General features: G+C 37.5%; 1 protein-coding gene across 1 annotated transcript in view; it reads left to right on the top strand.

Annotated features, from left to right (window-relative positions):
- The window catches only part of MAP3K5 (mitogen-activated protein kinase kinase kinase 5), a 213,252-nt gene that overhangs the window by 63,538 nt on the left and 133,430 nt on the right, over positions 1–16,284 (top strand). Inside the window, exon 3 of the mRNA XM_043456974.1 lies at positions 14,522–14,545. Coding sequence (XP_043312909.1) covers positions 14,522–14,545 — 24 coding nt within the window. The remainder of the gene's footprint in view (positions 1–14,521; positions 14,546–16,284) is intronic.

The raw sequence follows: 16,284 nt of genomic DNA, 5'->3' as shown, positions 1-16,284 counted from the left end.
TGTCCTACTGGTATCTAGTGATTTAATTTTATGCCCATTCTTTCCTAGGGAAATTTTTTAAAATTACATTTGAGAGAAGAGATAAAGCTAATCTTATCAGAACTTTGTGTGGGACAAATAAACTGATTGATTTGTTTTCAGCCAGCCTTTGTATAAATGTGTTATTGCTATTTGAATAAAATAGTTCTTTCAAGAGGCTTGTCTATCTAAAATATGCACATTTCTTGTGTACAATACCTAATTGCTGTTTGTTATTGAGCACTTACTATGTGCTAGGTACTCAGCCCTTTTGTTATTGTGTTGCTGTTCAGTCACTAAGTCATGTTCAGTTTTTTGCGACCTCATGGACTGCAGCATGCCAGGCTTCCCTGTCCTTCACCATCTTCCGAAGTTGGCTCAAACTCATGTCCATTGAGTCAGTGATGATATCCAACCATCTCATTCTCTTCTATCCTCCTCTCCTTTTGCATTCAATCTTACCCAGCATCAGAGTCTTTTCCAATGAGTCAGTTCTCAACAGGTGGCCAAAGTATTGTAGTTTCATCTTCAGATTAAGTCCCCCAGGATTGATTTCATTTAGGATTGACTGCTTTGATCTCCTTGCTGTCCAAGGGACTTAGGAGTCTTCTCCAGCAGCAAAATTGAAACGCATCAATTATTTGGTGCTTAGCCTTCTTTATGGTCCAACTCTCACATCCATACATGACTACTGGAAAAACCATAGCTTTGACTAGACAGACCTTTGTCAGCAATGTGATGTCTTTGCTTTTTAATATGCTGTCTAGGTTTATCATAGGTTTCCTTCCACGGACCAAACATCTTTTAATTTCACAGCTGCAGTCACCATCTGCAGTGATTTTTGGAGCCCAAGAAAATAAAATCTGTCACCGCTTCTACTTTTTCCCCTTCTGTTTGCCATGAAGTGATGGGGCTGGATTAATCCTCAAAACATCACTTTGAGGTATATGCATGTGTGCATACTAAGTCACTTCATCATGTCTGACTCGGTGCAACCCTATGGACTGTAGCCCACCAGGCTCCTCTGTCCATGGGATTCTCCAGGCAAGAATATTGGAGTGGGTAGCCGTGCTCTCCTCCAGGGAATCTCCCCGACCCAGGGATTGAACCTGCGTCTCCTGAGCTTTGAGGTATATATACCATCACCAAATTATAGGATTGCAAACTACAATTCTGACAAATTCAGTCATTTGCCTAAGGTGAGGTAGAAAATTTGGGTCCAGGTCTGCCTGAGTCCAAAGTCTGGCCCCCTTGACCACTAAACTTGACTCCAATTACTTCTGGTTAGAAGGATAGCAGACATTCCTAAGTGTGTTTATTTAGAAAAACCCATCAACCATACGTCCTGAGTTGTTTCATGCAACATCCATCCCTTCTTTTGTCTTCCTCCTTCCAGTAAATGTAAGCTTTTGTTATTTTCTTATGTAGTGTGTACCTGGCCCAAGTATCTGGTTGCAAAGCACAAAGTTCTGGGGTAGAAAGTGTTTTCCTTCAGTCTAACAACCTCCTCTGAGCCCTGGAGGTTCCTTGGGTTCTGCTACTGAGAAAGGTCTGTGTGTGTGTGTGTGTATTTTAATTTTTTAAAATTATTTCTGTTGCAGGTAGTTATAAGTGAAATTGTTATCCCTACCATCTAGCAACAGACAGGAAAGCTGCTGTGAAATAGGCAAAATAAGAGATATTTATAAATAATATATTATATATGGATTAGGTAAATAAAATAAAAATGAAGTATCTGCCTGTTTCCACAGGTCAAGACAGAATGAGAATGGTATTCTTGTTGCATATCTAGCTTCACTCAAATTGGTTCTTTGGACATCTAGAAAGTACACCTGTACCAGTTTTATTTTCATCTACTGTTCTTTGTTGAAAAGAATTGTTTCTCTTTGGCAGCAAATTCTTAGGAAGAAATCACAGGAAAGTTTTTTTTTTAAAGTTTAAGCCCCTGATAGATAGGAACCATACAAGTACTTAAGATCTATGTCTCAGTTTTCAAATGAAAGGATATTTAGACTCTAATCAGATCATGTATTTGCAATAGAATTTGTATCAGTTTTAAATTGCAAATACTCTCTCACTGTAGCAAGGATGAAATAATTTTTTTCAAAAAGAAGATCATCATTCCCCTTTGAGAAAGGGAAGTTGATAGATATTTTTTCCTTAGCAAATAGGAAAAAATTTATTTAAAGTAATAACACAATTTTCTTTAAATAGATAACATGAAAACATCTTATGTGCCTATTAATGAGACTCTGCTGAGATTTACGTTTGTTTGAAAATCAGAAACTGCTGTAACAAATGTTTTCTGATTTTTGGTACATTATAGAAGTGATCAGATATTCATTTGGGATCTCTCAGTAAATGGGACTGTAGGTCTGGAACCATTGGCTGATAGTCTGTGGGACAAATAACATGGAGTCCATATGTCATCAGAAAGAGCTTGGGAGAAATGAATGGCTGTTGTGTAGAGTGAGGAAGTTGTTTTAATGAACCATTTCTTCTCTCATCAGAAATTCCTTTATAAATTCTTCTCCTGTTTAAGTTGTTACATAACATTGAGCAGAAAAAGAATAGATGTGTACAATTGAATCACTTTGCTGCAAACCTGAAACTATCACAGCATTGTTAATAACTGTACTCCAATATAAAATAAAAAGTTAAAAAATAAATAAAGACAAAAACAAAAAGAAATTCCTTTATAACAATACCTCTCAGCCATAAATCTTGACTCCTACCCCTTCTCCCTTATTTAGCTCCCTCTCTTTTCGCTAGGCCACTCCCCACTCACTTTTAAATAATGCTTCATATGAAAGCAAAGCAAAACAAAACAAGGGAATATCATTCACACTATCAGTTAGTCAACAATTAAAAGCCCTTATTATACCAATGGCAGGGCTTTGAAGTGTGGGAAGTGTATGCATTGCTGGTAGAAGAGAATGTTGGCACTACCTTTTGAAGATCAATTTGGCAATAGCTTATAGTATCAACTGACTTTATCACCAAGAGTCAGCAGTTCTGTCTCTAGATGTGTGCTGTTAAAAAAAAAAATTTTTTTTTGGCTTGCATATGGAGATATAATGAAGAAAGTTTATGTTAACTTTGTTTGTGATAATCTCTCCCCCAGAGAAATTGGTAAATATCTATCAACAGAAGAATGAATATGAATACTTTCTGTTATAGTCATTTAATGGAATATTTATAGTTCCACTGATATTTCTTCTGCCCAGATTAGTAGTCTCAACTAATCTCTTTCTCTTCTAAAAAACATTTTTTGAAAGTAGACCTTAAAAGTTCTTATAAGATAAAACAATTTTGTAAGTAGCTGTAGTGACAGATATTAACTACGTGTATTGAAATGATTATTTTCCAATGTACACAAATATCAAACCATGAATATGGCCCACCTGAAACTAATATAATGCTACATGTCAATTATGCCTCATAAAAATTTTTTAAATAAAGTAATAAAAAAATCTTAAATAAAGCCATGTTGGGATACACAGGAAAATTACTCCACATAGATTAATCATGTCAAATCCTCTAAAATTTCATTTTAAATTTACTTTTGAAAGTTATAGAAAGAAGATTTTCTTACTCAGTTTGTCATTTTCATTTAACTCTTTCAAATGTGTAGGTTGTGGTAGTTTTCTTTAAATGCACTGATCTTTAACGTTAAGAAGTTCCGATTCTTTTATTTTTTGAGAAAAATAAAGATCATTTCTGTTTAAAGAAGTCTTTAGCATGCATAAGGTGATATAATCAAGAAAGCTTATGTAAACATTGTTTGTGGTAATCCTCCTGTCACAGAAATTGGTGAATATCTATCAACAGAAGAATGAATAAAAATACTTTCTGGTTTAGTCATTTAATGGACTGTTTAGAGCACTTAAAATTGAATTAACTAGAGCTTTCAGTACCACTATTAGTATATCTCAAAAACAGTGTTAAGAGAAAAAAAAAACAAAGTATAGAAACGTGAGTACAGTATGATGCCATCTATACAAAATGTCACCACGTGCAAGACAGTGCTGTTTATACATTTGTGTAATAAAAGGATAGAAGTATATATGAGGATTATAAATAAATTATGAATACTTCTTTGAAGGATAGGTGGAATAGAATTAAGGAGTATTCAACTATATGTATTGCATTTCTAAGTCTGGATGGTATATCCATGGGTGTGTGAAAAATTTTGTTAATTTTTTAAGTTGAAGTATGATCAACTTACAGTATTGTATTAATTTCAGGTGTATAACACAGTAATGATCACCGCACGTCTAGCTACCATCTGTCTCTATACACAGTCCACTACAGCGTCACTGACCATATTTCTCCCTGTGTTGCTATTGTTCAGTAACTAAGTCATGTCTGACTGTTTGTGACCCCATGGACTGCAGCACACCAGGCTTCCCTGGCCTTCACGATCTCCCAGAGTTTGCTCAAGCTCACGTCCACTGAGTCGGTGATGCCATCCAACCATCTCATCCTCTGTGCCCCCCACTTCTCCTCCTGCCCTCAATCTTTCCCAGGGTCAGGGTCTTCTTCAATGAGTTGACTCCTTGCATCAGGTGGCCAAAGTACTTTATTCCTGTTATTCCCTATGCTATATACTATATGCGCATGACATACTTATTTTATAATTGGAAACTTGTACCACTTTATCCGCTCCACGAATTTTCCTTATCTTCACACATCCCTCCCCTTTAGCAACTATAATTTGTTCTCTGTATCTATGAGTCTATTTCTATTATGTTTTATTTGCCTCTTTTTGTTTGTTAATTCTGCATATAAGTGACATCATATGGAGGTTGTCTTTATCTGTCTGACTATTTCACTCAGCATAAGTATTCTCTAGCTCCATTTATGTTGTTGCAAATGGCACAGTTTCATTCTTTTTATGGCTGAGTAGTATTCCTATGTGTGTGTGTGTGTGTGTGTGTAGCACATCTTCTTTATTTATTCATCTACTGATAGACATCTAGGTTGCTTATATATCTTGGCTAGTGTAAACAGTGCTGCAGTGAATGGGAGTGCATATATCTCTTCAAATTAGTGTTTGTATTTTCTTTGAATAAACACTCAGAAGTGAATTTGCTGGATCATATCGTATATGACAAAGGTCCGTATAGTCAAGGCTGTGGTTTTCCCAGTGGTCACATACAGTTGTGAGAGCTGGACTGTAAAGAAGGCAGAACACCACAGAATTGATGCCTTCGAACTGTAGTGCTGGAGAAGACTCCTGAAAGTCCCCTGGACAGCAAGGAGATCAAACCAGTCAATCTTCAGGGAGATCAACCCTGAATATTCACTGGAAGGACCGATGCTGAAGCTGAAGCTCCAATATTTTGGTTATCTGATGCAAACAGATGGCTCATTGGATAAGTCCCTGATGCTGGGAAACATTGAGGGCAGAAGGAGAGGAGTGCATCAGAGGATGAGATGGCTGGAAGGCATCACTGATGAAACGAACATGAACTTTGGCAAACTCTGGGAGATGGTGAGGGACAGGGAGGCCTGGCATGCTGCAGTCCATGGGGTCGTGAAGAGTCGGACACTACTGGATGACTGAACAACAACAAAAACGGTAGATCTATTTTTAATTTTTTGAGGAACCACTGTACTGTTTCCACAGAGACTGCACTAATTTGCATTCCTGCCAACAGTGTATGAGGGTTCCCTTTTCTCCATATTCTTGCCAACAGTTTGTTGTCTTTCTACAATAGCCATTCTGACAGATGTGAGGTGATATCTCATTGTGGTTTTGATTTGTATTTGCCTGATAATTAGTGATGTTGAGCATCTTTTATATGCCTGTTGAAAAGTGTATGTCTTCTTTTTAAAAATGTCTATTTCAGATCCCCTGTCAGTTTTTAATTGATTTTTTAAAAATTGAGTTGTATGAGTTCTTTACATGTTTTGGATATTAACCTCTTATTAGATATATTTGCAATTATCTTTTCCCATTTATTAGATTTCCTTTTTATTTTGTTGGTGGTTTTCTTTGCTGTGCTAAAGGAGTGAGTGACTAAGTTTTATATTCTTTAAATATTTCATAACTAATGTTTTTAATGAAAAAAATTGTTATAGTCTGTTACTTTCTGTGTCCTTTAGGATAACTTACATATATTTTTGGCATTTGAATCTCAAAATATTTTTTTCCTAATGTTCTAACTGTGATTAGAAGGCCTCACATGCATTTGGAATTATTCTTTCTTCACTAAGATAGGCTTTGTTCCCATTTTATCCGTTGCAGAATAAATGTCTAGAGATTGATATGCATACCAGTTAGTGGTGACACAGCCTATGTTGAAACATTATGATTATGTGAGATCATTCCTTATTCAAGAAATTTAGTTGTATTTTCCTCTGTAACTGTTGCTTGAAATGTCACTTTCCAGGTGGGATTTGCCTTCATAAACTGCTCTTTACAGCAGTCTATCCACATGCTTAATCTTTTGCCATCTCACTGAATATAGTATATTTGGTGGCTGAAACTCTTCCTCTGCCTCAATGCAACTAGTATTTTCTAGGCCGGGATCTGACTAGCATGAAACTGTGTGTGCACAAACCAAAATATGTAACGTTATCACTAAATTCCCCCTTTAAAAAATCAGTGATTTGTAACAATATGGCCATTTTTTCATATGATCCTGCAATTGCACTTTGGATATATATATACCTCAAAGTATTGAAAGCATGATCTCAAAGAAATATTTATGCACCCATGTTCATAACAGCAGTACTTAAAATAGCCAAATATGGAAGCAGCCTGAATGTCCATCAGTGGATGCATGGATAAAACAAAATGTGGTATACACATACAATGGAATATTATTCAGCCTTAAAAAGGAAGGAAATTCTGACACATGCTACTACATGGATGAACCTTGAGGACTGTCATAGTTGCTCATTCAAAAGTTGCATGGTACTTAGACCCATGATGTTTATCTGTAGGTACAGAGGGACTCAATCTCCATTGGAGTTTGTATGCGAGAAATTGGATATTGAGTCCATTTTGCTGATAATATTCATTTCCACTTGAAGCAAATGGTTATAGTTTTTAGAAGACCAGGCAATGATGTCAATACCGTGAATTTTGGTGATTATATTGGGTTGGTCAGCAAATTCATTCAGGTTTTTTCATACCATCTTATGGGAAAGCCTGAATGAACTTTCTGACCAGCCTAATACTAGTTTCTAGTAATTTGTTGAGGAGATCAAAGTAATATTGTTATAAATACCTTGAACTTAGGGCTTCCCTGGTGGCTCAGTGGTAAAGAATCTGTCTGCAGTGCAGGAGATTCAGGTTCAATCCCTGGGTCAGGAAGAGCTCCTGGAGGAAATGCTAACCCACTCCTGTGTTTTTGCCTGGGAAATCTCATGAACCAAGGAGCCAGGCAGGCTACCATTCATGGGGTGGCAAAAGAATCAGACCCGACTCGGTGACTAAACAACAACAACCTTGAACTTAAGTTAAATTTTCACATGTATTTGGCAAATTAGCTCAGATTCTGGAGTGTTCTTAAACTCAAAAAACTTTTTTTCCTGTTATACCACTACTTCCTTTTCTTAAAGTTTTATCTCTTTTACCAAGATAAAGAACTAAGATGAATTTAGTTTTAGATTGAACTGAGTAGGAAAGTAAGATTGGTATTTTCCCAAAGGTTTATAATTCTCTTAGTTTAATAATGAAGTTTTACTACATTCTTTTCAGCACTCTAAAGTAGCACTTAACTTAGTGGTACAAAGTACATGGTAAACGTTAGGGAAAAAAAGTCATTTGAGGATATAATCCTATAAAGTAGTCTTAACGATTTGTGAGCCGGAAACATTGGCTGTGCCCCATGGAACAGTGCTGCTCCTGGACATTTTCTTAAGTGTCTTACTGACTTAATAACTGGCCATTGATTTGTAAACCATGGCCCTCTGTATCTCCTCTGTCCAGTATAATCATCACATATCCTTGTTAATATTTCATGGAAAAAATATTTTCTATCGAGAGAAAAAACTTCTAGTTCTTTTATCTTACTTATTTTAGAAATGATCTAACTTTCCTCTGAGCTATGTAGTTCCATGTCAAATTGGGGGGAAAGGGAGGTAATTTGGGGGAGAAATAGAGAAGAAATCCCTGTGAGCACTATGTTATTAAGATTTTCTCTCAAGATCTTGAATTGACAAACTAGATGAAGATGTCTTTAGCAGGAGTGGATTTCCAGCTGTTGTATCTCTGAGCTTTGGAAAGGGCTTGTGACTGGAAAATCCAGTTTTCTTTGATGTCAGGTAACAAGATTACATCTTCAAAGGAATTATGTATATGCTGGATAAAGGATGCCCTTGCTTTCCTTCCTGACCTCCTTTCCGCTCCCCCATCTCATTGCGTCTAGCATCTTACTGCCATCTCATCCAAAGGAGAAGGAAATCTAGGCTACGTAGTGAGCGGAGGATGCCATCACATCTCTGGGTGTATTCTCTTCATTTGACGAGATTTTCATCACAGGCTCATGAATTTGAATACCTTAAAAAGCAAGAAGGAATACCTCTGTACACAGAGGGTGTGAGTCTGAAAGCCTCCTACCTCCCACCCAGCTGAATTCTAGAGCTGTTTGTTCGTTATAAATAAATGCTTCTTTCTCTGAAAGTTGATCTTTGTGGCACTGCAAACCTCCATCCTATTTGAGTCTTTTAAGAAAGCATCCTTGAAAGTTTGGCTAAAATCTATGTGTAAAGTATAATTTACCATGCTAGAATTCATTATATCTGTAACTTTTCAATAATACAGTTTTTTAAAAATAGAAATACCTGTACTTGAATAATAAGGTCCAATTATGCCTCGCTGAAAGAAGTGATGGTGACAAAGAAGAGGAAGTTGATTATAATAATAACAGCATATTATAAGAAGTTTGTGTTAAGAAGCTCCTTCAAGTGCTGTATGTATAAAATGTCACTCTTCAGCATCTTAGCCCCATTTAAAGATACGTATCTACTTGCAGTAAGAGTTTTCCCACCAAGATATATTTTTTTAACATGAAACAAAATTAATAGAGGAGGAGAGGAAAGTCTAGAATTTCTTTTAGGATTATTTTCAAGTTTGGGTATCATTAAACCTGATTTTGGATGCAGGTTGTTTTTATTAACAGTTGCTCATATGTCTTCTCCATAATCCTGATGTGTTCCTTCCCAGGAAAAGAACGCAGGTGTAAGATGCCTCTGCATTCGATAACATAGGAAATGAGTTGGGCTTGTCTGCTTTGATAGTATTAATACCTCATGTTGCATGTGACTTTAAATGCTTAAAGGTCTGTCATAAATTTATTTCATTTGGTCTTTAAACAAGACCCATTGAGATGGGCAGTGCTGTTACTATGCAGATTGAGCAGATGGAAGATACTTTCTTTACACATGAGAACTAAATCCACAGAGATGCAATGATTTAGAGGTACACACACAGTCAAGCATCAGAGTAGGAAAAACCCTATATTCTTGGACTTGTCATCAGGTATATTTTCCTGTATATCTGTCCACAGATTTCATATGTCCATTAAAAATATGATTTTCCAGGTTTTTGTTAGACTGAGTTTTGTTTTTTTTTTTTTTACCTTGAGCTTTTATGTAAGCATAACATGTAAACACAAGAGTGCCTGGTTCCCCGACTTTAAAGATGAACCAGTTCTGTGACACCTGTGTTGGAGTGTTCTACCTAAGCCCACCCAGCATGTAGAAGGGTAAAGATCAGCCCCATCTTCTCAGTGAGGCCCATGGTGTTCACCTCAGCCCATATGACATATCTTTGTTTAGCTTTGAGGCATTGAAATTCAGTAAGAAGATGGAGCTGGGGAGTACAATAAAGATTCCTTTTTTCCCCAATTTTAGTGGAAAACTTGCCACATTCCATTGGGACAGAAAGCAATCTCAGAAGAGAAGACCTTGAAGGTCACCAGCAGGGAGCCATGGTCTTTTTCCCTGGCCAAAAACCACCAGCCTGTGCCTTTCTTTTCTTTCAGGAAACAGATCCTGGTTGCTAACTCTTTCTTCCACCCTGTGTCCATTTGGTTTGGCAACCTCACACCAGCTGTTCCCACTTCCTTCCCCTGGCTGTAATTACCTAAATGTTAGGCAGAGAAACTTTCCAATTTTGGAGACTCTTCCACATTTATTTATCCTTATGATGACCTCTTCAGTGTTACATTGTCCCAAGTAGCTCTCAAAAGTTGTCTTTGTCTTCCTTTGGATTGAGACCTATGCTAGATTGTCTGGTTTGCCTTGCTTCCTGGGTTGGTTATCAAAGCATCCTGGAGAAAACATTTGAGGATGTTTTTGGTACAGCCAGAGAGTACATTGGTTAAAGGTCCCCTAAAGACTTTAGGCAAGAACGAAGTTGTAGTGGGGTGATGCATCTTCAGAAACAGTTCACGGTTAAGGACCTGGAGTTTATGTTGATTTTTGTTTTTTCATTTTTAGGCTCTTTAGACAAGACATTTCCACTGAGTGATGTGAAGTATTGCAGTTGCCTGTTAAATTTATTCCCCTTCCTCCTTTTTATTCCCCTTCAATGGATTTAGCACAGATTAGTCACTGGGGCTTCCCCGGTGGCTCAGCAGTAGAGAATCCACCTGTAGTCCAGGAGATGCAAGAGATGAAAGTTTGATCCCTGGGTCAGGAAGATCCCCTGAGGAGGACATGGCAACCCACTCCCTATTCTTGTCTGGAGAATCCCATGGACACAGGAGCCTGGTGGGCTATAGTCCATTGGGGTCACAAAAAGTTGGACCCGATTGAAACAACTGAGCACGCACGCATGCAAATATTCACTGTTCCACCTCAGTGGTTAGATACCTTTTCAGGTCTTGTTTGCTATTTATTTGTACTGAGTTAAAATGCACAAATAGTACCTTTCTTTCTTTAAAGTTGATGCCTCCTTTAAGGTTACATCGTAAGCTGTGAGTAAGCTCTTCTTCAGGAGAACCATTTGTACCCGTTTAGCTTCTATAAAAACGTGAGCAAGCAGTTAATAAAAATTCAGTAGGACGGCTATAAGGATGATTGAATATAGTTTTAGAATTTTTTATGATGCGTACATTACCTGAAATGGAAGCAAAGAAGACATGTAAGAGGGTTATTACTTCAATAAGTAATTCTTCAGGAGGACATAACATACTGGCTGTAGGCCAGTAACAACCGTGGTTATTTCCTTTGGTGACAGCCAGAAGGGAGCCTTCAGCTCATTCAGCCAGCATCACAGCTCCCTTCATCACCACCTCCATCTCTGTGTCTGGTTCACCAAACAGAAATCATGGTTGAGTAGCTCCTGTGCTGGGCATAAGGACATCGCTCCTTCCAGTGGCTCGAGAACAATGCTGACTCTGATAGGCCTTTAACCAAAAGTAGGTGATAGGATACAGCACCGGAAGGGACCAACAATCCCTCTCTCCAGTTCTTAGTGAGTTACAGTAGAGAGAGGTGAGATGACACATGGCCAGTCGGGAGCAGAGCCAAGACTTACACCTATCTATCCTAATTCAGAGTCCAATATTTTTTACATTCATGAATTAGTTAATGTATTCATTCTTTTATTGAGCACCAACTATATGCCCTGCAATCTGCTAGGCAATCAGTGGGGATACAAATATGAACTAAACATGGCTCTTGCACCCAAGGAACTCATGATGTAGGATAGGAGAAGCATATAAAGCGGTAATTGCAGTGTGGTATATCCAGTGCTGTCTCAGAGGTCTGTATGCGGAGTCATGAGGGCAAAGATAAGGACATCAGCTGCTTCTGTTAGGAGGTTAGGTATCACTGCAGGCAGTCACGAGAGAACAGGGTTTCCTGTGCAATATGCAGAGGATGCTGTGTGGTACACGATTAAGAGAAGAGTGTTGTTTTCCTTTTCTTTCTTTTTTCTTTTTTTGCTTAGAGGGATGAGAGAAGGCTATGACTATCTAGGAAAGAGTGTGGTTTGCTATTCTGGAGAGATGCTCCATAAATCAAGTTCAGAAAATTCTGCATACTATATTCCTGGCTTTGTGACTATCTGAGCCAGGATAGCTAGACTATCCTGGCTTTGTGTTTTTCATGAACCGTGTGTGTGTGTGTGTGTGTGTGTGTGTGCATGTGCGTGCGAGTGTAGTGGGGGAGGTGGAGAGATGCATTAACTACCTGTGAAACATTGTGGGAAAAGACACTTTCACCTTTCCTCTACATCATTGCTCATCTGTCTCTTGATTTCCATCCCCCAGGGCACTACCATTGTCCAAGTCCAAAGTCCAGACATTCCTGGACTTTGGCGATAACTACCTGAATGCTTTTTTCCATCAAATACTAAATACCACCATCTAATTCATATTTTTAAGACTTTTACAAGGTTTACCTTTTAATCACTTGTCTTTCTTGGGTAATGCATTCACCCAATATAAACATTTATAACTACGAAAAGAATATATTATTGAAAAGCTGTCCTCTCATCCTTGTCCTCCAGGCAGTCGGATCCCCTCTCCATTGGCAGCCACTGTTATTGGTTTCTTGTATATCCTTCTAGTGAGATTTTAGAAGTAGACAAATGAGGATTTTTATTTTTCTCCCTTTTAGATACATAAGTAGAAACAGGGTAACAACCATTCTGTCCTTTCCCTTTGTTCGCTAGGCAGTGTATCTTGGAGATCTTTCCATATCACTTCATAGAGAACTTTCTCATCTTTTGTTCAGCTGCATTGTATTCCATCGTGTCAAGGAACCATAGTTTAGTCGGCCAGTTTCTAGTTGAACATTTGTGTTGTTCCCAACCTTTGCTTTTACAAACAATGTCCCAGTGTGTGCAGAGACTTTTATATGTCTGTCACTCACCTGAAAAAACACTTTTACTCTCATATGCCCAAATGCCCACACAACAGAGGAACTTTATTTTGGCATTCAAGGCTTTCTTCAATTAGGCCCCAAATAACTTTATATTATTATCAGTATGTGCCAAAATGAACTTTCTGTTTTAGCCCAATGATTGAATTCAAGATCTTTTCAATAATAAAAGGAAACCCTTTTATTTCTCTCTTCTATACTTCTCAAAAAAATGAGCTGTTTTCTTTAGCCCCAGGAATAATATTTATTGTTTCCTAAATGGGCCTTTGCATTCCTAGTCCTCTAGCCTGGATTCCTACCTCCCCGCTTTGTCTTTGGAAGATATGACTGTCCTCTTGAATTCCACCTTCTTTGCTGATCTTCAACCTTTTTCGGTCCCTAGGAACATCTTTTCCCCAGAAACCCCAGTTCTTACTGTTGTATTGCTCTTTGGATGTAGGACAGATATGCATACACGGTTGTATGCAGAGACTTAAGTTTCTTTTTACATGTGTATGTGTTCTTTTTTTCATCAGCAAGATTGTGAGTACTGAAGGGCCTCTTTTAGTATTTTATATACATCTTTATGGCTCTCAGAATTACCCTGCACAATCCCTTCCTCTTTTTGTTTACTCATCTGTTACCCTTAATCATTCAGAAATCTTACCTCCTGCCCTAAGCTGAAGCCCTCCTAGGTTCCCCTTTGCCCCACGTCGATCCTGGGATGAATGACAGCCGGTCCCCTGGGGTGAGTGACAGCCTGCATCACTCCTCTGCTCCTCTCGTACCTCGCCTGGGTTGGTTCCGCTTCTGGTCTTAGCCAGATGGACCACACTGTAGACTCCACAAATGCCTCACATTTCCTGTTTCCCCGGCAACACACATGCCATCTTTTCTAAAACACAGTCCCATTCTCTCCTTTCTCAATCATGGTTCCCCAACCTCATGAAGCTTTTAGGCCCCAGACTCTTCTAGATTGTCTCTTCCACGTCTCTACTCATCTTGAAGTCTAGGAATAATAATAGCTGGCTTTATCAAGAGCTTTCTATGTGCCAGATATGATATAGCCACATTATTCCCATGATCGCATTTATTTCTCATAATCGAGAAGATGGGGCACCACCTGCAATGTATTTATCATATTTTACTTCTTACAGAACAATACATAACATTTATGACTAGTTATTGTCAGATGTCCTTATTGTCTACATATGATTTGCCCACCGCCCAGTAGCCAGCACCCTTTATTTCTAGCTTTTCTCCAAGCATGCTGCTGGGTTCCTTCTCAGGGCATGATTGAGACTGTGCTTTGGGAAAGCTAACTCATTTTAATCTCTTTCCCCAAAGATTGTAGCTGATAAGATAATTCTGCGCATACATACTCTGCAGAAATGATTTTCAGATTTCAGTTTTGGATTCTACATGTTTATGGTGTCTTCCTTAAACCATAGTTGATATTTTTGTGCACTCTTGTGCCCTTCATCAGACTGTAAACTCAGATGCAGGAACTTAGTTGATACCTTATATTCTTCACATTCTGAATTTCTAATTGCTAGTGATAAATAAATAAAATTGTTAATACAAATTTTGCCATGTAGAATATTTCAGTTAATTAGTTGAATTAATTAATTTTGTATTAACTTTTGCTTTATTCTTCTCTTTTCTCTTTTTTCAGGAAATCATTTGCCAGAAGAATACTGTGAGTATTTTACTTAACCCTTCCATAAATGTTTTTATCTTTTCTTTTTTATCAGTTAATTGCTGGTATATTTTCTATTTCCACAAATAATTAATTTCTGTCTCTTCCTTTTAAAGTTTCTGATGTATCAATATAAATATGGCTATTTTACATAAGTATCCCTTTATAGTGAAACTTTATTTATACTAGAGGGAGATGACACTGATGCCTGTTTTTTTCTATATATAATTATATTTAGAACAAAACTACATAGTATATTCAATTTTGTATAATTATGAGTGTTACTAAAGCAGCATGTATATATAAATGCACTGATACACACACATATGTGTGTGTGCATATCTATATATACAGATACACAAGTATTGATATATATATACTGTATATCTATATGTATACTATATAAATGAATTATAAATGTTTCAATACATATACACACATATATACACATACACACACATATGGAGATATGTCTACATATCTCTATCATCTTTACATTGAGATTGACTTAAGTTCCTAAGTATTATAGAGCACACTTTAAGACCTTGGAAACCACACTACAAAGTTCTTACCCTCCACAGAAAATTAAAAATTAAAGAGTGATAAAGATAAATTTAAGAAATTTAAATGCATAAAGTATAATTGTATTTTGGAATTAGCATGGTTATGTCAATGGTCATGTTTTCATTTTGGAAAGTAAGCCAGTATTTAAAACCTTAATGTATTTCTGAAATGTAGAGTGGAAATAGCATACTGCATAAAAATCTGCACATATTTCCATTTATGATGATAAGATTAAAAGTACAATGGGTAAATTTCCCTTAAATCAGAAGTTGAAGAAATTAAGATTTAAGAAATTTACGACTTCAGGTCAGGGACTCATTGCAGCATGAATAATGTTGCCATGATAAACTTATCCTTCACATCTCAACAGGAAAAGAACAAGGATTGCTTCATGCATCAGTTCAGTGTAACAGATTTTATGAAGCAAATATTGATGGAACATGAACTTTGTGCCAGGTTTTGGGTTTGGTGCTGCAAGAGACTCACTATGGAGGCTGAAAGTGGAGACAACTCTTTCATAATTGTCCCAGGAGACAACTGAGACATGCCAGAGTGTTGCTGGGGGTGGGGGGGATGGTCAAGCAAATAAGCAAACAAACAAATTAGAAATTAGCATAAGGCAATATCTCAAAGAGTGGGTAGCCCATCCCTCCAGTGGTCATGGAGGTTTTTCAGAGGAGGTAGCATTCACCTGAATGGCAGAGAAGGACTGATCATTCCCACTGATAGTCTGGACGTGTGGGGAAGCAGGTTTGTGAGTTGACCCAATATTACACATTATGAACAAGTCATCCGTTGACTCAAGTCAGCTGCTGTGTTTCCAGTGCTAAGTCCCTCTCAAAAGCTGAGTATTTGGGGCATATATTTCAGTTATATTTGGTGGCTGAGGGCATGTCTTTCCAGAAATTTAATTCATGCTCCACACGTACTTATGTTCACCTTTATGTAACTTTTAAAAATTGAAAACAGAGTTGGCATTATTATTTTTTAAACAAAAGTAGTAGAGATAATCGGAGAGAATTCGTCTCAATTTTGAGCCATGTGTTTTTATAACCATGAAAACAAGTGTGGGCTGAAGAGACCAGTCTTGTTATTTTATGACCATGCCTCATTGTTTTGAAACTTAAGGAAAGGTGGTCTTTCTCCTTCGAGAAGCAGGTTTAATTGTTTTAGAA

Source organism: Cervus canadensis, chromosome 33, assembly GCF_019320065.1.
Source record: "Cervus canadensis isolate Bull #8, Minnesota chromosome 33, ASM1932006v1, whole genome shotgun sequence".
In the NCBI taxonomy this organism is placed as follows: domain Eukaryota; kingdom Metazoa; phylum Chordata; class Mammalia; order Artiodactyla; family Cervidae; genus Cervus; species Cervus canadensis.
The sequence above is the reverse complement of the archived record's forward strand: the minus strand, read 5'-3'. Positions and strand labels throughout refer to the sequence as shown.